The sequence below is a fragment of the Carassius carassius genome, chromosome 17, assembly GCF_963082965.1.
Source record: "Carassius carassius chromosome 17, fCarCar2.1, whole genome shotgun sequence".
NCBI lineage: Eukaryota > Metazoa > Chordata > Actinopteri > Cypriniformes > Cyprinidae > Carassius > Carassius carassius.
The window spans coordinates 30,933,133-30,957,967 of record NC_081771.1 but is presented as its reverse complement, the minus strand read 5'-3'; the positions used below and the strand labels follow the sequence as shown (position 1 = coordinate 30,957,967).

General features: G+C 36.9%; 1 protein-coding gene across 2 annotated transcripts; it reads right to left on the bottom strand.

Moving 5' to 3' along the window:
* Positions 1–1,264: 1,264 nt before the first annotated feature.
* On the bottom strand, positions 1,265–23,181 carry LOC132161583 (serine/threonine-protein kinase tousled-like 1-B). 2 transcript variants are annotated; one of them, XM_059571734.1, is made up of 22 exons: positions 22,841–23,181; positions 18,887–19,005; positions 17,354–17,425; positions 17,225–17,263; positions 16,573–16,648; positions 16,326–16,369; positions 15,978–16,061; positions 15,816–15,902; positions 12,052–12,144; positions 11,858–11,968; positions 11,628–11,764; positions 10,365–10,550; positions 10,034–10,100; positions 8,783–8,880; positions 8,130–8,211; positions 7,840–7,931; positions 7,678–7,767; positions 7,424–7,593; positions 6,754–6,889; positions 5,665–5,776; positions 5,453–5,560; positions 1,265–3,268 (listed from the first exon to the last, which is right to left on the bottom strand). In XM_059571734.1, the coding sequence occupies exons 1-22, from the start codon at positions 22,974–22,976 to the stop codon at positions 3,104–3,106; spliced, it is 2,304 nt and encodes a 767-aa protein (XP_059427717.1). In that variant the 5' UTR covers positions 22,977–23,181; the 3' UTR covers positions 1,265–3,103. The 2 variants fall into 2 exon arrangements, with proteins under 2 accessions (XP_059427717.1, XP_059427716.1); XM_059571733.1 differs by having other exon boundaries at positions 15,978–16,067; positions 22,841–23,180.
* Between the last annotated feature and the right edge of the window lie 1,654 nt (positions 23,182–24,835).

Sequence of the window (24,835 nt, the reverse complement as noted above, 5' to 3'; positions counted from 1 at the left end):
TTTCAGTGGTCAGTGCTCATTTTTAGGCCGCAGGTTGGATAAGGATGGACAGTATGTGGGCGTACAGTTAGAAGGTCATCACAAATAAAACCCATCAATGATCAGAGCCCTGATATAAAGCAGAAATCTTTAACCACCGACTGCCACAACTGACATATTAGAATCAACTTCTAGAAAGAAGTAGAATAAATAGATAACACTTGTTTTATACATTTCACTTAATCCTTAAAAAATAAAATGTACTTTATGAACAAGGATAACTTACAGATGGAACCTGGTAGAATGTTTAATGAGACAAGCCGTTATTAATTATTGGTGCTGAAAATGACAGCTATTGGCCATAAAATCGTCTGGGTTGAAGTCATGTAGTCTTTCGGACTCCGTAGCTAAGATTTTTTTTATACAAGGTATCTCTTTATACAACTTTTGACAGCAACTGTAAGAGTTGCAATATACAATCGAATCATTAAAATTCCATAATTCTGGATTTTTCAAAAATGGAATGTTCAGTGTTCACTTTAAAACGAATTTGCAATTTCCAGTTGTTCAAGATTATATTATATATATATATTCCAAGTTATGTTAAATTAAAACTTTCCATGACTTTCCTATTCTGGAAAACACTTTTTACACTCAAGGTTCTTGGTTCTTAAATAAAAATCATAGTTGTTGGAGAGAAAACATTTAAATAAATATACTACTCAAAAAAATTAAGGGAACACTAGTGGGTTACATTTAAGTGCTCCCTTAATTTTTTTGAGCAGTATATACATGCATCTTCGTTTGTAGTTGTTTGCTCATCTTGTATCATGTTAAGTCATCTTGTGGCCCTCTGGTTGAGAACCACTTGACTACTTTAAGAATTTCTGGTAACAGACAAAAATAAAACAAGCATTTAAAGGCTGTAAGGAATTGCTACTTTAGAGCTCCCGCAGCCCTGAAAAACCTGGAATTATCAAAGATTGTAAAACTGATTTCCAGACCTGGAAAACTTATGGAAATCCTTTTTGTAATATCCTACATTTAAAAAGATAAATATACACTTAAATGAAACCACAGACATTTCTATAGTGAATATTCGAGTGCTTATGCTCCGTTTTAAAATGTTTCAATGTTTTTTTTCTCCATACTATGTCCTTATAATTATCACTCAGCTGTGAAATACAGGCTGACTTTTGATTCAGTCCAGCAGGAACCCTGAGAGCAAACAAATAACAGCTCTACCATTACAAGAAATTAGGGAAAGAAAGCACATGCATCCAAATATTTTCAAAAAATTTTATTTCTCTTTTGGCTACATTCTCTACAATCGCAGCAGCACTTGGAGACGGATCGCCATATGTTGAGCTGAAAACTGCTTCTGGGGTTTTTAAGAGTATTTAGAGAGAGGAAACAACAAAAGCTGAGATTCATCCCCTGAAAACAGACTCTGGAAGCTTCGAGCGTTCGATCGCGTCGTTCGGAGATGCTGGCCTGACTCAGGCTCCAGGATCAGCGAGGGGTGATAAGCAACATGACAGCACTGGGTCTTGGCATGAAGGGGTTAATATCCAAGGGCAGGGTCCGGCCCACCTTCCGTCTGTTCTGTCAATCATCACTCACATCACACACACACCTCATTCACAACCACGATGGAGATTTATTCATGCGGTTTCCTGGTAAAGAAAATTCATATTTGGTCTGAATTATAATCTTGAGTAAATTGCGAAACTAAAAGCAATGTCAGGGTGCAGCGAAGCAAAGACGCCGCATCAGACAACAAAAGTCTAACAAACTGAGAAAATATGAAACCCTGCACAGGCTGGATTAATTCATTAATGTACTTGTGTGTGACGTTTGTCAGCTGCTATAGGAGGTCTGTTCTACTGAGATGATTTAATGGTAATCCTCCTACATGCAGGACAAACAGGTGAATCTCATGACTGCTCAACAACATGTCCAGGTCATTTTCCACTCCAAAATCTAAAGAAATGAAGAACCCCATTTTATTTGGGTGAAAATTGCTCACTGTAATATGAAGAACACATTTTATATGCACATAGTATTTGTCATATTGCCTTTAACTCATGCTGATGTAAATAAAAAGTACTTTAGAAAGTGCGCACACACACACAGTTTTTCCATTCCCCTCACAGAATGTGTGTGTGTGTGGACAGAAGACAATTTTCATGACCCAAACTATTACAGGAATCGAATTTCTACAACATATATATACAAATATATTTATACATAAGCGTGTGTGTGTGTATGTGTGTGTGTGTACTGATGTAAAATAAACACCCTCCATATATGGGTGTTCATTCACAAACACACATTCAAATATATATTTTTTATAAAACAACAAAAATACTACATATTATATATTTTTGACAATCAGCTAAAATCTGTATTACGAAAAAAAAATTTATTTCTTTCACGTAAATTAAGTTACCTTTTTCCCTTTGATTTTGGGGTGAAATGTGACCTGGACATTTTTGGTGAGATTCCCCCATAGACATTTTGCAAATATTAAGCCTATTTAAACAAACTGACATACATGTTATTTTGAAGTAAAATAGACAAAGCATTTTTGTAACAAACACACTTGCAATCTGCCCAACACACGTATGTTTTGAACAGCCAACATATAACGCTGTGGCGTAAAACCTCCATTTACAGGCGCGCGCACACACACAATTTCTCTTACAGACACGGTTGTGTCACATTTAAACACTCATTCTTCTATTTCCAATCACACTACAATTAATAGTCTCTAAATTTCACACTTACACAAAACAAAACACCCCGTTAGGGAGGTGTAGCTCAGGGAGGATATCAACAAGAAGCTAAAACGTTAGCGCGACCCTCCCAAATCTACTCCACAAAATGCCTTGTGTAGAAAACAAATATCCATTTTCAAATGGTTCTAGCTCTGACTGACATCTGGATCCACACAGGAAATGACATCAGCCATTCCCGCCCCCAATACCAATGCCAGTCACTCTGGCTGCTGTGGGCGTGTCCTACAGCTGACATATATAGCCCCTCCCCCTTCCTGTCCAACCCGAGGTGATGAAGGGAGGGAACTCGCCATCAGAACCGTCAATCAAGATCGATCAGCTAATCAGTAGGAGATGATTCCTGAAGAGGCGGGGCTTGCGGGCATGGCCTGCAAGTTCCCTGACGAATTGGATCGTCTCATGTGAGGAAGAAGGTATGAGTCGCTGCCCAGCTGGTGGACGTCAAAGCGATCCTCCTTCCTGTAAGCCAGACAGCGGCGGATAAACGCCTGCGGAGGACAAGAAGGGAATTCAGACCATTGTTTCCGCTAGTGGTCGACCGATATAATGAGCACGCTTACATGCACCTTCTTAAACCAATTACGCTTAAGCCGAAAACACACATATGGTCATAAACCGGTCACAACAGGTAGTTTTTTTTGCCTCTTCAAGTTTGCATGGGATGTAAACACAATCCACTTTTTGTCAGCTTATTGAAGTGTGCATATGTGATACGTGACAGGAACGTATTGTTAGTGCAGATTTAAGCGTATCAAATGTCTTGCAGTAAAAAAAAAAGAAGGAAATATCACAAAAGCAGACTTTTTCATGATTCAGAAAATGATAATGTGTTTTCATTTCGTGCAGCAGAAGTAGAAGTGGTTCAGTCACAATGCTGTGCTTATAACTACATGAGAGGATAATATACGAGCTGCAAGTTTCCCGACATGTTGCAAACTTAATTTAACATCACAAATGACAAATGAATGGAATACTCAGATACACAAATGATTATATTTTGACATCACTAAAGGGAAATAACCATATTTATTAATAAAGTCAGGTAAACGCAGCTCACTTGCATTACCAGGTTACTGATATGCATGTAAATGGGGAAAACTGGTTATTTTGATAAGCGGATATTTGTGAGTTATCAACTTACTGGTGTGAATGTAAACGTGCTCATTGGCAAAGCCGATATATCATCTATTATTGAGATTGCCCGATAAGTTTTTCTGTTTGGCCCATGTGTTCGAGGCGGGACTTTTATTTTGACAGCGATGAACAGTGAACTGTCATCATTTATAAGTGCTAATACTGATAGAAGTATGGGGGGGGGCTTAAATGCTGCAAACAAAACATTATATAACCAAACAAAATAATATGTAAATTACTAAAATAATATAAAATACACTTAAATAATATAAAATAGTAAAATAGGCCAATTTATTTGAGTTTCTGATTTATTGTTTTATTTAATGTTGAGTATTTTAAAATATTAATTTAAATGAAATCATCATGTAAAAAAAATTACTTTAAATAAACGAATGAAGATTTTTTGGAACGAACCTCTTCAATGAATGATTCAGACATCAAATAGCTACATTTTAAGTCACTATTGACCACTTAATGTCATAAACGTAACATAATTTTTGAAGCGTAACATTAGTTCCAAAGCTCAATTACTCATTTTGATCTCTGTAGGCGTGTCCTACAGCTGACATATATATAGCTCCTCCCCCTTGCTCTCCAACCCGAGGTGATGAAGGGAGAGAACTTTTGCCGCAACATCAGAATCTCTATGCGGACAATAAAATTTTATCTTAATACTTTCGTTTTTATTGAATGTTTGCAATACAGAAATGTAGCCTACTGTAGACTGTGTCATAGCTGACATGATGAGTGTTGCTCTCTCTGGACCTGATCAATGGCTGCGCAAAAGCAGGTTTAAATATTCCGATGTGATAGTGATAGTGATAGATCTTTTAATGATTTCTCGTGCATACACATTAATTTTTGTAGTCTGTCATATTTGTACCAGACCTTCAAAGTAACTTCCGTGAACCATGAGTCTGCCTAATAATCAGATGTAACTGTTAAACAAAGGAATTAAAATGTATACAAAAAAACTATCATCATGATGATTCATTGCTTTTATATTATTAGTAATAGAAAGGCAAAGATTTCTCATTTGTGACCCTGGACCACAAAACCATTCTTAAGTGTAATTTTTTGAAATTGAGATTTATATATCATCTGAAAATTGCTGTCCATTGATAAGCTAAATAAGCTTTCTATTGATGTATTATTTATTAGGATCGGACAATATTTCGCCAATACACAACTATTTGAAAATCTGGAATCTGAGGGTGCAAAAAAATCTAAATACTGAGAAAATCGTGTTTAAAGATGCCCAAATGAATTCTTAGCAATTCATATTACTAATCCAAAAATTAAGTTGAGATATATTTACAGTAGGAAATTTACAAAATATCTTCATGGAACATGATCTTTACTTAATATCATAATGATTTTTGGCATAAAAGAAAAATCGATAATTTTGACCCATACAATGTATTTTTGGCTATTGCTAAAAATATACCCCAGAGACTCAAGACTGGTTTTGTGCTCCAGGGTCACATGTGTCATCAGCATTCAGAAAATACACATTTATACGCATGCCTTAAACTGACCTTGGCCTCGTTGCTCGCCACAGGTTTGGCAGGAAACTGCACCTCGGTGGCTTTCAGGATGGTGTTCTCTTGAAGGATGTCTTGCTGGGATTGATTGTGGCCAAACGGCTACAGAACAACAAAAGATCCAATGCGGCGTCATCTTAAAATGCTTTATACGTCAGTAGCTGTGTGTGGCTGCTGTTAGAGAGTGGTTTTTAAATTTGCCTCACCTTTCGTCCATACAAGCACTGGAAGAAAATAACACCCACAGACCACACGTCTACTTTATTAGAGATCTTTGGAGGTTCTTTACCAACGACAAAACACTCTGGTGGCAGATACCTGAAACGCCAGAACAATTCGTTTTCATTAGAACATTTAACCTTGTAAAGCCCTTTACATACAGGCCCTGTTTACACCTGGTATTAAGATGTGTTTCGGTTGATCAGATCACAAGTAGATGAGGAAGATACACTCCTGTTCACACCTGGCATTTTAATTTGTCTCTTCTGTCCACTTTCAACATCTTCTGTCATGATTTCTTTTGAGGGAAGGGTTTTTCTGATCTAATATTACAGAAAAAGCTCAAATGCTGTTGTTTTTTGTTTTCTCCAAAGCTATTTTTAAAACCTTTACTTGATGGATGAATTCTGCTATACATATACATACATAAATATATACACACATACACACACACACACACATTTATATATATAATAGCATTCGTACACAACACAATGCTTTAAATTAATGGTCCTTGTCATTTTTATCATCAATAAATATAATTTTTGGTCATAAAGATAGGAGTAAGACAGCATTTTAAAATGTACATTTGAAACTTACTTTTATGCATGTATACTCACAACAAGAACAAAACTATGCCTTTGTAAAAATAAATAAGATATGCTTTCAGCCACCTTGGTTTCCTTAAATTTGTGGTGCAGCCATAAAAATAAAAAATAAAATTAAACTTTTTTTGTTAATTTGTTATTTATTTGTTATTGTTATTTATCTTATCACATAGGCCTATTTATTTATATCTATCACATGTCATTTCATTCTGTTTTTGTTCTTTTTCTCCTGTGGAAGAGTTCATTTTTTTGACTAACTCATTGTAGACAAGGTTTTAACAGGGCTATACGTTCTTTAAAGTTTCTGGACTAAAGTGTGTAAATCATATGAACAAATTTATGCTGCCATTTTTGTCCTTTTTGGAGCTTTAGAGCATAGAACTATTCTTACATTTCAGATTCCACAATTAAAATGTGTTTGTATAGGGTTGAACACTGGAGTAATGTTCTGTAGTGCACTGAACTGACCAGTAGGTTCCTGCTCCCTGTGATGTCAGGTCCATCCCGTCCACGCCATAGCTGTCGTCATCCATGATCTTAGACAGGCCAAAGTCTGTGATCTTTATCTCCCCACATGCTGTTCCATCCACCAACAGGATATTTCCTGAGCAACCAAAAACAAACTTCTTATACAATCTGTATAACAAATAACCACCAACAATCTATCTATCTATACATGAATTGCACAAGTGAATGATACAGCAGTTAAAAGAACACTTCAGCCAAAAAAAGACAATTTTTCACAAGATGTAGATGAGTTTGTTTCTTCGTGGGAACAGATTTGGAGAAATGTAGCTTTGCATCACTTGCTCACCAATGGATGCTCTGTAGCGAATGGGTGCCGAACAGTTTAAACAGCTGATAAAAGGCAGAGGTTTAAAGTTAAAAATCTTAAAAATATCCTGCTTTTAACCTAATAAGACATTCATTGATGGACTGAAGTGGTGTGGATTATTATGATGCTTTAATCAGCTGTTTGGACTCTCATTCTGACGGCACCCATTCACTGCAGAGCATCCGTTGCTGAGCAAGTGATGCAATGCAATGAATTCATCTGCAACATATCTTCAAAGGCTGAGTACGTTTTCAACATTTATTTTTTGGTGAACTATTCCTTTATGGTGTGTGTTGCGTTCACCTGGTTTCAGGTCGTAGTGGATGATGGGCGGTTTGATCTCATTGAGGTATCGGAGGGCGTTGACTATCTGCATGACGATGGAGCGAGCCTCTTTCTCAGACATCAGCTTGTGTTGCTTCAGATAAAAATCGAGATCATTCCCCTCACAGAACTCGAGAACAGTGCAGAATCTAGAACAGAAACACATGAAGTCGATATCTGCATGCTTTGCGAAAACTAGAAATGGTTTAGCAGAACAAGTGACAGAGACTTACGTGTCAGTGTCCAGGGAAAAGTAGTCGTAGAGTTTGACTATTCTGGGATGGTCCAGTTGCTTGTGGATTCTATATTCTCTACAGGCATGTCTGGAGAGGACAAATCAACAAATGAGCAAGTCCATAAAAGAAAGTGTGAGAGTGAAAAGACGGCCAACATACTTGTGGTAGTTCTCCTTCTTTTCCTCTCTCCAGTTCTTGTTGAGCTGGTGGATCTTCACAGCAGCATATCGCTGCTCAAACAGGTCAAATGCCTTCACACGACAACATAAAACAGGTTAAACAAGCCACAGTGTCTCACAAAATAAACTCCCTGAAATATAAGCTAAGGTTAATAGTTGATCTCTATGGCTGTCTGTATACATTTGGTAAAATCATCCTTTTTTTGTCTTTCTAGCTGCTGTTGTTGTTTACAAAAAAAATATACAATTATATATAGATAAATAAAATACCTTATAAACTTCACTAAAACCTCCTCTTCCCAACAAGTGTAAGAGTAGATATCTTTCATTCAGGGTGGGATGGTCTTTAAACCTACAAACACAAACAGAGTTCGATTATTCCATTTCAAAAGATGCATAATGATGCAAACAGCAAAGAAAACTAAAGGAAGAAAAAACAAGTTTTCCATTTACAGTTTATCACTGAAATGCCTTTAAGAATTTCACAAGACCTCCAAAAAAAACATATTTAAGATTTTCAATTAGATTTAATTTAGTGTTAGGCAATGATTAATTGCACCCAAAATAAAAGTTTTTGTTCATATAAAATATGTGTATGTACTGTGTATAATATTATGTATACACACACACACTGTACATTATATATTTTAAATATATTTACACACACACACACACACACACACACACATACATGCATACATACATACATATACATATATACATATACATATATATATACATATAAACAACACATTTTTCTTAAATATATACATACAAGTATGTGCATTTATATATATACATAAATATGAACAGTACACACACATATCATTTACACAAAAACATTTATTTTGGATGCGATTAAATCACGATTAATTGTTGTCTAGCACGAAGTTTACATTTAATCTGAAGTGGGCGGGGCTTACTGAGAGCTGTCCTCATTGTTGATTCTTTTAAGTTCTCGAATGTGCAGATTTCTCACACGCTCCAACCGCTCCAGCTCCGCCTGGATCTCTGCCTCCTCCTGAACACACACACACACACACACACACACGTTAGCACTAGGGATATGCCGGTATCAAATTTTCCTGTTGCGATTAATTGCTCATGCTGTTATCACAGTATACGGAATTATCACGGTATTGAAATTTAGTTTAAAAGAACTAATACAGTATAACAGGTTAAATAACTTTTTTCTTAGAACAAAAATAACAGAACATTTAAATACAATACTGCAATACTGAAAAATATATAAAGTTTTACACAGATTAAAGTGCAAAAGAATTATAAAGACCAATAGGTATCACTTTACAATAAGACCTCATTAGTTAACCATTAACATTCACAATGAGCAATAGCTACATTTGCTACAGAAGTTATTAATCTTTGTTAAAAAATACAAGTCTTAGTTCCGGTTAGCTCATTAAATAACACAGTTGCAACTTTTGATTTTAATAATGTGTTATTAAATATTGGAATACCTAAGATTAATGAATTTTCAGAAGAATTTTTCATTGGCAGTTTATGTTAACTAATGTATTGACTAATGTTAAAAATAAAGCCCAAAAGTAAAATGTGAATTAAAAAAAATTAAATAAAAAAACAACTTGGGCATGTTGTAGTCCAGATTCAAATGAAAAAAAGCCTATTAAGTCTGAATACTTTACTGAATATGTTTTAGAAAGTGGTGCAGCTGCTTTATTAATGGGGTTTCCAGGGTAAGGGCTGCATTTCCTGCAGTTTAGCGCCATCTGCTGTCACAGAGTGAATGTGCTTTCATTCTGCGCGTCTCTCACGTGTTCCTCCATGTGCTTCTCATGCGTGCTTGTTCACATCAGAGCGCACGTGGGTCTTTCAAACAGCATACAGCAGCATTGTGCATTTTGAACAGTTGATGGGAATACTAATGCATTCCAAATTCTGAATAATTTGTAATATATAATTATTCACAGTATTTAGAAGTGCCCACGATAACAATATTGTGCATATTCATAATCGTGATATATCGCATTACTGAACACCGGCACATGTCTAGTTAGCACATATTAACACACTGCTTATGTCGAAGCACTAATGCTCCATGTTACTCTCTTTTACACATCCTACCCTAATGCACATGAGTGTGTGTGTGTGTGTGTGTGTGTGTGTGTGTGTGTGTGTGAATTGTGTGTTTATACCTTTTTGAGATGACCCAGTCTCAGTTTGAAGATTTCTTCCTGCTCGTGATACTCTGCCACAGTCAGCCTGCACATTCAACACAGAAGCATTTCAATAACACCGTGTGTTTCTGAATCATTTTTGAAGAGAACATTGCAGAATAACACAGCCTTCAATCACAGTCTTCGGTGTTCTATAGATCACACATCCTTCTATAACGATCTTAAAATGATGAACTGTGCAGACCTGGTCTATATTAATCCTAATTTTCTCATTTTATTACCATTAGAAATCAACGGGAAGTAAACTAATGTATGTGTGTGTGTGTGTGTGTGTGTGTTAATGTCTCACAGTGTAGGCAGGCTGGGTTTGAGGAAGGGGTCGTTGTCGGCTCCATTGACGGCTTTGGTCTTTCTCTGTTTGGACTCATTGGGGGTCGGACTCTGGGAGGAGGGAGTGCTGGGAGGTTTGCGCTTCGCTAGAAGTTTCCGCTGCCTCTCGATCTCTTCCCTCTGCTGGTTTATCCACTCCTGCTGCCTATCAACACAGATATAAAATATATAAATAATAAGAAGAAGAAGGACTTGCTCTACTATTATTTACAATGGAAGTGATCTACATTGCATTCAAAGTTACTCACACTTTTCTTACATATGTAACAATGTTTTTGCTGCCATGCCTGATCAAGGTTATTATAGTTAACTAAAACCCAAAAAATGTTTGTTACTTTAAAATAAAATTAATTAAAATCACACTTATTTTTAGTACATAAAGTAAAAAAAAAACGTATTTGGTTTATCTTGATGTCCTAAAATAACTAAAACTGCAAAAAAAAAAAAAATCTAAAATTGCTTAAAATTTACCTAAAATTAAAATTAAAAAATTCTAAATATTAATAAAAATTAAAACAGTGTCTCAATAATAGTAATATAACCCTGTGTCTGATGGTGTTTGCCTCAATGTTTGTACAAAAATTATATATTTAATTAATTAGATTCCACTAACATCCCATCTTTATTTTATTTATAGACTAATGATAATAATCATTTCTGTAAATTAAGGACAGCTTTTATGCTTCATGTCACATTGCATGAGCAGCACCAGGGTTTACTAAGCTAAAACCATAAAAACACATTTTAGTTACTTGAAATAAAATAAACATCTACTGAAAAAAAAATAAACATAAATAAACATAAAAATCATCCCTATTACGAATTCATTTGAGCTAGCTGCCAAGGCAATATTTCTCATTTTCACTTAGTTTATTTACTAATACAAAACTGAATTTCTTTTTTTATAAGAAAAAATGTTTTACTACAACTTTTAACTAAAATATAAAAATACAAATAATATTAATAAAACCTATAGTAGTATGAATAGATAGGTAAAAATTGATAGCCTGAATGCACTCTAAGTCGTTTTGGATAAAAGCGTCTGCAAAATGCATAAATTTAATTTAATTTAGTATCTCGGTAATACTTACATGACACAGAGCAGGACATGAGCACCCTGGTCAGGTATTGAATATTGCAATTGCAAAATGATGATATTGTATGGAAGTAGATTTTTGCACTTTTTCCAGTAGTGTTCAAAACCAGCTTTAGTGTGTCTTACTTGACCAGGTTCTGGAAGGCATATCCGTCTGTCCACTGTTCGGTGTAGGACGCTCCGCGCCGGACCGTGGTGAAATGCCCCAGACGCAGCCGGTCCTGCATGCTCTTCTCACGGCAGGACTGCTTCTCTTGAGTGCTCTAGAGAGACGATAACACACTCGAGAGTCACTCGACCTCCCCTGACACATGAGAAACAAGCAGCTTGGCGCCAGCACATCAAACACAGCTCACCTTCTCAATGAGCAGTTTTTTACTCATCGTAGTGCATTTGTTCAGACGCTCCTTGAAACGTTCCAGCAGCTTCTGCTGCTCATCTATCTGTCTGCGGAGGTCACAGTTCGCCTGGGGAGAAAACATTAAAACCACTCAATGTCTGAACGAAAAATGCCACAAAGAAAAAAAACTCAAGGACAGGTGACACTCACCCTGAGTAGATCATCTATTCTGCCCTCCTTCTTCTCAAGGTCAAGATTCTTATTGCTCTCAAGTGCAGCCAGTTTCAACCGTGTCAAATCCGTCTGAAAACAGAAGGAAAGAAACTTAAACATGGAGAAGGCAAATAACAATATCCATGACAGCATCGGTGATCAGCAGATATACGGTCAACGGTGCATCATATACAGTACCAGTGGGCTTATTTAACAACCTCAGAGCATGTAACAGTGCACATACACAACAGTGGCAGCAAACACAGTCAGTGTATGTTCTGCAGTGTCAGTGTGCAATGCATAATTTAAAGGCATATTTTTTTACATTTAAAGGGTTAGTTCACCCAAATATTAAAATGATGTTATTAATGACTCACCCTCATGTCGTTCCAAACCCGTAAGACCTCCGTTCATCTTCGGAACACAGTTAAAGATATTTTAGATTTAGTCCGAGAGCTCTCAGTCCCTCCATTGAAGCTGTGTGTACGGTCTACTGTCCATGTCCAGAAAGGTAAGAAAAACATGATCAAAGTAGTCCATGTGACATCAGAGGGTCAGTTAGAATTTTTTGAAGCATCGAAAATACATTTTGGTCCAAAAATAGCAGAAACTACGACTTTATTCATCATTGTCTTCTCTTCCGGATCTGTTGTGAGCGTGTTCACTGCAGTTTAGTGATATCCGGTTCGCGAACGAATCACTCGATGTAACCGGATCTTCTTGAACCAGTTCACCAAATCAAACTGAATCTTTTGAACCGTTTGAAACAGTTCACGTCTCCAATACGCATTAATCCACAGATGACTTAAGCTGTTAACTTTTTTAATGTGGCTGACACTCCCCCTGAGTTAAAACAAACCAATATCCCGGAGTAATTCATTTACTCAAACAGTACACTGACTGAACCGCTGTGAAGAGAAAACTGAAGATGAACACCGAGCCGAGCCAGATAATGAACGAAAGATTGACTCGTTCACGAGTCAAGAACCGTTTCTGTCAGACGTGTCCGATTCGTGAATCGAGGAGCTGATGATACTGCGCATGTGTGATTCAGTGTGAAGCAGACTGACACACAGAGCGTCTGAACCGAACTGATTCTTTTGGTGATTGATTCTGAGCTGATTGTGTGCAAATTTTATGAGCCCAGGTAAACCGAAGGCTTGAATCAAGGGCAATCATCGCAAATGATGCCATTACGTCGAGCGCAAAAGAACCAGTGAACCGTTTTCTTCTACCGGTTTATTGAATCGAACTGTACGAAAGAACTACTGGTGATCCGAAAACTGATGCAACCGGATCATGACTCGTGAACGAGTCAATCTTTCGTTCATTATCTGGCTCCGCTCGGTGTTCATCTTCAGTTCTCTCTTCACAGCAGTTCAGTCAGTGAACTGTTTGAGTAAATGAATTACTCCGGGATATTGGTTGTTTTAACTCAGAGGGAGTGTCAGCCACATTAAAAAAGTTAACAGTTTAAGTCATTTGTGGATTAATGCGTATTGGAGACACGAACCATTTAAAACGATTCAGTTCAATTTGGTGAACTGGTTCAAGAAGATCCAGTTACATCGAGTGATGTAACTGAATTCTAACTGACCCTCTGATGTCACATGGACTACTTTGATGATGTTTTTCTTTCCTTTCTGGACATGGACAGTATACCGTACACACAGCTTCAATGGAGGGACTGAGAGCTCTCGGACTACATCTAAAATATCTTAAACTGTGTTCCGAAGATAAATGGAGGTCTTACGGGTTTGGAACGACAAGGGTGAGATATTAATGACATAATTTTAATATTTGGGTTAACTAACCCTTTAACATGCAGCATGCCTGTAAAACTGTTCACTGTACAGTGATCATTTTTAACAGTGCCAGAGCATGCAGTGAACAAAATAAACAGAGGCAGTATATTGCCCCGTTTCCACCGCAGGAACTTTACCCAGGAACTAGGGACTTTGGCCTGGTACTCGGTGTGTTTCCACCACAGGAACCAGGAACTAAATAAAGTTCCGGGTAAAAAAATGCCCCTCAGAAAGTCCCTGCTGGCGAGGTGGTACTTTTTCAAAGTTCCTGAACTTTCGGGGGCGGGACTTGGCCGTTTATTCATATCAACATTTTCAAAATATTACTGTTATTGTGTCATGAAATGTAATTTTAAAAGTATTTCAGGCGAGAATGTAGTTGTTTAAAACTCAAATCTGTGGTTTATTTATAAAGACAGCGCCTATTTAAAAATGTGTTTCGCCAATCTCAGAGACGGTCAGCTCCACGCGACCAGCGGGAGCTCAGTGATCATCTATCCACCGAGAAGCAGCCTCTCCTCGGCTAGACCTTCTGATGTGTGCCGCTGGCTCTGATGTCTCTTTAGTGGTTAAACATAAAATATAATTCAGCTGCGGGGTAAATCTAACAGGTTTTCTTTGGTCTGTATTCAATTTATCTATATGTTAAAATGAAAATAAAAAAGACAAATCTATATAATATTTTGTTTCATTGTAATGGCTGTATATCCCTGAACTAAGTACATTTATGCAGCTGTTATGTTTAAATGAAAACGAAAGGAGGCAGTGGTATTTGATATCCTATTTAGTTTTATTGTAAATATACTGAGAGGAAAATTGCAGAAGCCAAAGCGAGTTGAGTTCACGCAGCATTGATTGAGTTCAACCACAATTTAGTCGGATCATGTTCAAAATATTACTGTTTTATTGTGTCATGAAATGTAATTTTAAAAGTATTTCAGGCGAGAATGTAGTTGTTTAAAACTCAAGTCTGTGGTTAATTTATAAAGACAGCACCTATTTAAAAATGTGTTTCACCGATCTTAGAGACGGTCAGCTCGACGCGATCAGCGGGAGCTCAGTCCTCATGTATCCGCCGAGAAGCAGCCTCTCCTCGGCTAGACCTTCTGATGTGTGCCGCTGGCTCTGATTTCTCTTTAGTGGTTAAACATAAAACATAATTCGTTTTGGGTAAATCTAACAGGTTATTTTTGGTCTGTATTCAATTTATCTATATGTTAAAATGAAAATAAAAAAGGCAAGTCTATATAATATTTCGTTTCATTGTAATGGCTGTATATACACATATCCCTGAACTAAGTACATTTCTGCAGCTGTTATTATGCTTAAATGAAAACGAAAGGAGGCAGTGGTATTTGATATCCTATTTCGTTTTATTGTAAATATACAGAGAGGAAAATAGTAGCCATGGTCAGCTGACTGAAGTTATCAAGTATATATGCTGCTGTTTGCAGATTTACTGGACTTGCGTCGTCGCGGACATCACACTCCCGAGATGAATGCACAAAGTCCTCACTACCGAGAATGCACGTCCAAAATCAGCGTACTTTGTATTGAGAAACGCGCGCAGACCTACGTCACCAGTCTATTTGCCTAATCTTCCCGGTACTTTACACCGCGGTGAAAACGCAGAAAGCAACAGGTCTGGGGGGGAAAAAGTTCCTGGTACAAATGTTCCGGGTAATTTCGGTGGAAACGCGGCTTATGCAAACCTTATTTAACAAATGATTGTTTTGCAGTGTCAGGGTACAGTGCATGTTATCCAGTGTCAGTGTGCAAGGCACTTTTTACAGTGTCAGAGCATGCAATACACACACTCAGTGTCAGAGTGTAGATGTTTAACTGAGTCAGTGTGCAATGCAAATAAAACATACACTGCACATTTATCAGAGCACTGCATACTGACACGTGACGTTTAACAGAATCAGAAAGAAGAGCATGTGATGCAAGTATTACCTGGACACTTCTGCTGCTCAGCTGTTTTGGATTCATCGTGGGATCCATGAAACACAGGCTGGTGGGTGAGGAGCTGTTCTGTCTCACCTGAAGAGTGAAAAACAGCAACGTTTAAAAAATAAAAAACAATCACTGGCTCAAATCTGAAAGATGAGCACTTACGATAGAGCCGGGTGCAGAGTGAGAGTTCTGTGGCGAGCGCAGGACCGGAGGAAGCCCCCTGACAGGACTGGATCCGTTTCCTCCCTGGAACTTCAGGAAGCAGATATGCTCAGTTTTTTTTTTTAAAACAGCACCACACAACATACAAACAGGATGTGACATCATCACAATGTTACTAAAGACGCTCCAGCGATTTCACAACTCTACAAGTCAAAGCATCTTCTGAAGCAAGCACCCATTAGAAGATGAAATAGCAGTTTTACTCTGACTAAAGGCTCTCTGACACATGACTGACATTTAATAAAGAGCTGACTAATTGCAGAGTCATCCACACAAAGCTTTACTCACATCAAAATAATCGCTGATCTTGGGCCCTCGGCCGGAAGACTTTCCTGAGAGGTTAAAAAAACAAAAACATGGTCATTGGGTACAATCACTTTTCGATCATCATTTCTGCGCTTAACATTAAACGCTCTACTTCCTAATAAACATGAAGCACATTATTCTCAGCTGAAATGTTTCCAAAATTCCAGGATGGTTAATTGTTGAAAAACTTACTTTATTATGTCTCATTAAGATGTACTTCATTCATTACCTTGGCTGCTCTCTGACTGGTTGTCAACCTTCCTCTTTTTTCCTCTGGATGACTCGGAGTGCTTCTTCTCTGGAGTCTTGGGGAAACAGGAAAAAAAAAGTGTGACTTTTCTTTTCAATCAAAACTTGTTCCAAGAATCAATAGTAAATGCTTCAGGTAAGCTCCAAGCTGAACTGAGGCCTCAAAGGAGCTGTATAATTTTCACCAATGACACTTCCAGACTGCATTTATATAAAACATCATTTACCATGTCATTCCAAACCCATTTGAATTTTATATTAATATGCTGCATGCCATTTTCAATGTAACGAAAGTGAATATGGATGGACAGGTGCTGACATGATCCAACATTACAAAGATGCTCAAGCTATCACAAAAGTGATTCATACAAGGTTTGCCCTTAGAAGACATTATGAATTGTCACATTTGACATCAACAACATCACCACATAATACCTTCATAACTCAAATGGACCAGTTTAATGATTCTCATTTGTCATTTCCATTCACTTTCATCATGCAGCAACCAAGGTATTCAAATATGCACCTTTTGTGTCCCATGGAAGAAAACTTGTATGGATTTGGAACATTATTACATCTATGTTTTTGAGAATCATTCCTATTGAAATAAGGCAAAATAATGTCAGACTCACGGAATATGCAGGCGATCCTCCTTTCTTTATGTCAGAGTTCTTTACAGGAAAAGAAACCCACACATTTTAGACACAGATCTGTTCAATAAACACAATGTTTCGATGAGTATGCATGATTATAGTGATCACCTCAGACTCCTTGTCACTAGATGACCCCAGGCTGCCAAAACTGTGACTGGAACATTCGTTATTGTTCAAACCCTAAATAGATAGATCAAAGCAGGTTTGGTCCAGGGTATGACCATTACAGAGAGTCTGCACAATAGAACTGAAATATAAATGAAATATTCACACTGATCAAACTAAATGAAGCAACATTAACATGAATATAGTGTCACTGCACAGGTCTTGTTCTCTTAGAAGAGAACCTGGAGATTTGGTTTGGTCCTCACACTGCACATAGTGTGTGAACCACTAAATATAACTTAAAAAAAATCAAATGAATAAGAGTGATTACATTATTGCTAATATATACTTTTTTATAAGAATTTAAAATTTTCAAACTTAAAATCAGCAAGATTTTATTTCTTAGTAAGTATATGTGCTTCCCGGTTAGGGCTGCTGATTAGCGTCAGTAAATGAAATGTCACCGTTTTTTTGTGGACCACTGATGTGCAGCCCTGTACACTAGGGATGTAACGATTAACCGCAAGCCAGATGAAAATCGATTCAAATATGTGACGATTCAAATCAGTTGAGATGCTAAACAAATCACGATTCAATTAGGTGTAGGAGTTTATATGAAAGTATGTCTGAAGGGAACTTACTGTCTTTAGAAAAGTTTAGATGGTATTTTTTCTTTTCATCTCTCCTCTGTATAAAGCATATTAAAGTTCATAAGTGCAGCGCTGCTTTGTTTACAGCGGAAACCAAGGAAACACTTTAAGCTCCACCTGCTGGCAGAGAGTGAATCTGCGTCTCGTTCAGCTCATCTGCTGTTTCTGTTTCATGCAGATATTTTTTGCGTGCAGTTTCACAAAACCGAAGTCAAATTTTTCTGTTTTTGCTTCAAATTTTAACATTCTACAATCAAACTTAGATTAAAAACCGCTCATGTTGCACGTATGCAGCATCTTTGTTTGGATCATGGTTAAAATGCAGTGGTTGCCTCTAATTTTAAATGGAAAGAGCACAGATAAAGCCTTATTTTGTTTATATGAAGAGATCTATTTGATTTCTGTTATTTATTTGATTTGGGGCTTGTTTTAAAATTTAGTTTTATTATTTACATTTACATTATATTTAAATGTAGTTATTTAGCAGACGCTTGTATCCAAAGCGACTTACAAATGAGGACAATAGAGGCAATCAAAACCAACAAAAGAGCAATGACATACAAGTGCAGTATTAGTATATTATTATAGTGTTATATTTCAATTTCACAAAGAAACGTGTAGTATTTTGTCCAAGCAATAATAAAAGGATACATTTAATTTATCACTGGTCTTAAATCTTGTTTTGTTAAAAAAAATCATGACTTCCCATTACATCCCTACTGTAAACAGACATATATTTGAAACAAAATTAATCAAAAGTAATATAATAATTATATATAATTTAAAATATATATATACAATGAAAGATAATCCATAACATCATTCAGCCCAAATGCACACAAACTAAGCATATGTGCATGTGTGTGTTTGCATGTGTGTGCATTACTTTAGGTCCTCCGCTCGCGCTCCCCGTGCTTCCTCCTGTATTTCCACTAACTGCTCCGATGAAACGTGCCTCCAAAAGCTCCTGCCGGCGCGGATCCAGAGAATGCAGCTCATCCATACCTACAGACACACACAAGCACATGTCAATCTCAACACAGGTAGCAGGGCTGAGGTTCGGGAGGGGTGTGTTCACGCTGACGCACCCTCCTGGAATCTGACGAGACCATATAGTCATTGTTTTCTGATCCTATGCCACCCTAAAAGAGCCAGAAGATCAAAACCTACTCATATTACTGGTTTAAAGGCAAAGGACTTTGTCAACGATATGTGTACATTACAATAAGATGTGCTTCACAGATCTGACCATCCACATTTTTCCATCTACTCTTTTATCCATTTTTCACAGCAAACTTCTACAGAGCTTCTTCCTGCTGGAGTGAGGATTACAAACAGGAAGTACTTTGAGACGTTTCCTGCTCATTATCAGCTGATGCCACTGACGGAACAGCTCAATCACCTTATTTTAGCCTCAGTAAACATTGACGACACAATCTTCAATTTAATATAAAAATGTAATGTTTTAAGTAAATATCACTGTGATCTCAATATTACAGATAATACGAGACTACCATAAATACACGGCTGTTAAAAAATGTTGGCTCAGTGAGTGTTTTTATTTAAATAAATTAATACTTTTTCATCAAGAATGCATTAAATTGATCAAAAGTGACAGTAAAGACACTTACAATGCCACAAAAAAAAAATTCTACTTAAAATGAATGCTGTTCAACATGTTTTATAAAAATATGAACGTACAGTCAACTTTGATAATAATCAGAAATGCTTCTTAGAGCAGCAAATCAGCATATTAGAATGATTTCTGAAGATCATGTGACCCAAGACTGGAGAAATTCAGCTTTGATCACATGAATAAATTACATTTTATAATATATTCACATAAATAAAATGTTATTGTATTGCATTTCTGACCAAATAAATGCATCCTTGATGTTCATAAGAGACTTATAAGACTGACCCCAAACTTTTGAATGGTACTGTACATTTTGTGCAAATGCTGATTAGAATGACATTTTTTGTTGAACCATTTCTTCCATGTTTGACATGATCTGCCAGCAGATGCCTGAAGATCATCATCATCGAAGCAGCAGCCGTTTCTTCAGCAGCACATGAGACTAATACAGTATCAGCAGCCGATCAGAACAACGTGAAACATCATCATAAAACCTGCCTAAAGAAATCATCTGGTCTAAAAACTCCGTTACAGTGACTAGACAAAACAGCTCCGCTTCACTTGTGCTCTCCAGCCATAAACACCAACACCACTGCCATGATAAGACTCGTGCCAGAAAGAGCTCCAAGCCAAAGAGATCCCAAGATGGTTGATGGGTGAAGAAACGATGAAGGTCAACAGGGCAGGAAGAGAACAGCTGCCCAGATAAAGGACATAGATGATCAATCAAACCACTGGGAATGAGTAAACACAAACCTAAGGCCACGTCTGTTTCGGCAAATAACCCGAGCAGCAAAGAAAACAGCACTGGGCTAAAAAAGACACCTCCCAAACACGCTGAAGGTGGAGTGGACATGACCAGGAAACACATAAGCCACATCCTAGTTTGTGCACTGATGCACACTAAATATTATAAAACAATAATGATCAAACTTCTTCTAGACGATGAATACATAGCTTACCTTTATATTATTATATTTCCTTCATGCACCATGGCTGAACCAAATGCATTTTTACAGCTGCTTTTATATTTGATATTGGATTTAATTTTAATGAATAAAAGCCATAATTGCTTAACTTGAAAATTTCAGTAACTCAGTAAAAAAACAGTAAAAAAAAAAAAAAAAAAAGGATGAAACCAACCATGCTAAAAATGGCTGGAAATCAATTGCTGGGGTAAATATGAATGCTACTTAAGTTTTGGAATTTTTTTTTTAAATGTATCAATTAGTATTAAAAAAAAAAAAAAATATTTAAAAAAAATTAGTAAAAATATTGTGAAATATTATAAGAACTTAAAATACCTGTTTTCAATTAGAAATTATTTTAAAACGCAATTTATTCCTGTGATGCAAAGCTGAATTTCTCCAGTCTTCAGCATCACATGATCCTACAGAAATCATTCTAATATGCCAAGAAACTTATTTTATTACTATCAACACTGAAAACAGTTGTTCCGCTTCATATTTTTGTGGACCTCAATACATTTTATGGGATCCTTGGATATTTAGAAATTAGAAGAACAGCATTTATTTTAAATATTCACTTTTTTTTATGCAAAAAAAGCACAAGCATGTAAAAGGTTCCATTCTTTCAAAACATTGATCAAAATTAAAGGCAGAGTCTGCCATCACATGGCTGAGGACTTATTCTTGGACAGGAGGATCTGAGTGATGCATTAACACACATATGATATTACACTCATCAGTACACAGCACATATTAACACAGACTGGTCTGAGTCTCTGGTGGATATGATAGATACCACAGGAAACAACCAGTGCAACTTCGGTTCATCAAAAACAAAAGAATCCGTACGACGAATTCCAGAAAAAAAGAAAAGAAAAAACAACTCAAAAAAAATCTTTTTTTTAATAAATGAGAATACTAACAATGATGCAACACCTCTCCAACAAATGCATATTACTTTTTCTGAAATAAACAACCACAAATTCATGTTTATCATGTGTCTCCAAAATTTGACATGCCTACCTAGAAAACATTTCTGAGCTGCTGCATTTCATACTGATAAATAAACACACACACACACACACACACATAAACACCAACTACTGTGTATCAAGTACTAGTGGTGTCAAAGCCTAGACTGCTGCCTACCTAGACAGCATTTTTGAGCTATTGCATAACTTACATTGAGTGCTAGATAAATAATTCAATAAATTTAACCATGAAAACATAAAAATCATGTTTATCAGGTACTTGGCATCTTATTAAAACCCAGTGAGATGTCTACCTACACATCATCCTACATGCATTGTTGACTGGATTCTCAAGCGTAAACATCATCTTAGATGTAGACCTGCCAAGTGCCAAATACAGAATTATAGAATCACAGCATCAACTCGTCTCATATGTATTATGTGGCTGGTTGTGTCTCAAAATCCTTATAGGCCACTGCAATGCATGCATGAGTAAATATATATTAATATATACTCTCGATATCACTTAATCTGTCTACCTAGACTGCCACTGCATGACATGCATAGAGTACTAGGTAAATAAATACCAATAAAAGCAGCAACTCATGTTTATCGAATACTGCCAATGTCCGAAACCCCAGTTAGTTTCTCCCTAACAAGTATTTCAGGCCGTTGCATTGCATGCACGGGTGATAAACATCCTTAAGCACACAGACATCAACTCATGTTTATCAGGTACAGACTCGGGTCTCATTTTGAGCCATTGCATTGCACACGAGTGATACACAACGTGCTCTAAACCTCAAAAACATCAACTCATATTTACGAGACTAGCTGCATGTCAAAACCCAAGGAAATGCCTACCTAGACACAAAGACAGCTTTCTGGGGCATCATGAAGAAAAGCACCTATGAAGCCAAAGAATGCTGTCTAAGTAGTCATCTCGCAAGGTTTTGAGACACGGCCAGTAACTGAGTCCCCTAATAGGTGACCATGGGCATCCTCAACTCAAATGAATCGTGCAATCAACACAAAAAACGACAGAATTCCATCGCAAACGGTTTAAAACACAGCAGCTCGTGTTTAGGACTCGATGCTTGTTATAAAAACACGGAGAGACACAGACAGCAGACGAGAGATCAGCGGCCTCCGACACGACCGCTTCGATTAAAGGCCAGATTTACTCCAAATCACACGTCAATCGAACACAATCCCGACCGATTTCACACGAACGAGCTTCAAATCGACATTCACGCCAGGTTTACCTTCCTTACACCTCCGCGGAGCGCAGATATCGAGCGGAGAAACTGAGCCCGGAGTCGGAGATCCAGTCGAGAACTGAGAGCAAGATGGCGCTCCGTCCAAACTTCCACTGCTGTTGCTGTTACTTTGGACACTCATGAAGACACTTTCCTCGCGAAGAGACGCCCGAGCGCATCGCACGCATGATCTCCGTCAAATCACGCCTGTGTGTGTCTAATGCATCATGCACAACCCCTGAGGATCAATGCAATGCTGCTCATGTTTTCAGCTCCGCACTGCGCACAGAGATCTTCGCTAAGTGTGTGTGTGTGTGTGTGTGTAGCCGATGCGTGACGCCAGTTGCAAAGGTGACTACACACATGTACACGGCTCACACACATCAGTGCAAAACTTCAGAGCACACCTCAGATGCTTCAGTCCTTCTAGCAAATTCTATTATGCATAAAATTACTCTTTGCCTCTATAAAGTATATGCACGATCAGTCAGCTGAATATTATTACAAAAAAAAAAAAACATGACATTAATTAAGTGGTCATGAGCAGCTTTTAACTTTTATATAAGACCATAATAGCCTAAAGTGTATTTAAAAAAATATTTTGTCAAAAAAATTACTTTGCAATAATTATCAACTGCCTGCATTGCTGCGTTGGTATTAAATACCTACTTATCAAATCAAAAGCTAGGCTATGCATGATCATATATGAGTTGAAATTAAATAATTTTCTGAGACCACAGGCACAGAGAGATACTTAGCCCAGTCATTGCTCAGAAATTTTTGATGATATTAATGTTCTATAGGCCTTTATATTATTAATTAAATAACATATCAATAAGGACTACACAAATTGCATATAATTACACATTAATTAATATAATAATGACTGATTTTACAGTCAACCAACTCTATAATAATATAATGTAATATAATATCGTAAACATCGATAAAAATATGTAGCTATATAGTAATAATACTATGCAAATAATAATAATGTGTATTTACAAACATCTTCACAAAAATAAGTGCATTATTAAGTAGAATAATGGCACATTAGAACTAAAATAATAATAATTAAAATATCTATAATTAATGTCCTAGGCAGCTGACTAAAATAATATAATGTAATATAATAAATATAATATAATATTTACAATAATTTACAAGCTTCTTCACAAATTATGTACACATTAGTTTATGCATATTAATTAGAACATTAGAACTATATAGTAACAGCACTGCAATGTAAAGTGAGATTGTATTCGTTTATTGGATGAAACTACCTTGCTTGTCTTTCTCTCTCTCTCTCTGTGTGTGTGTGTGTGTGTGTGTGTGTAAATGGTTGTACATGCAGATTTATCTGCACCACAGACATCTTCATCTGTGATTTGCTGACTCAGAGATCTGTCTAGAGCTGAGCTTTACCCTCTGAACGGCTCCAGACATATTTCACAACATCACACTACAGTTATCTTCCACTGAACTCAGGCATTCAACTCACGGTTTCACTGGAATAAAAGCACTCATTATATATGCTGCTGAAATGAAGACAGTTTTAAAATCCAGATACATGTTCTGCCTGTTCATGTCAACAGCTTTATCGGTTCACAGGGTTGATCAGTTTATGAATAGATGCCGCTGATTCACACCAGACTCTGAGGAACTGCTTTTTGCCATCTGACCGGAAATGTGTCAGGTTCCTCCTTCAAAATCCGAAGGTGTTCATGGAATATTCTCAGTCTACAGTTTCCAGAGACATAATTTCTCCTCCACAATCATAAAGTTATAAAAGGAAAATACATACATTCTGGAGCTATAGGCATATTTGCAATAGTAGAGAGAATTTGACTGACACCTCTATCCTGCCTGCAGTAATCTGAAGGAAGTGTCTTGCTCAAGGATAAATGCTGATAGGGCATCATGACTTGCTCTTTGTAGGACTAGAACTTTGCATTTATGAGTTCTGAGTTTTAGTCACTTATGACACACCAAACCCAAGTC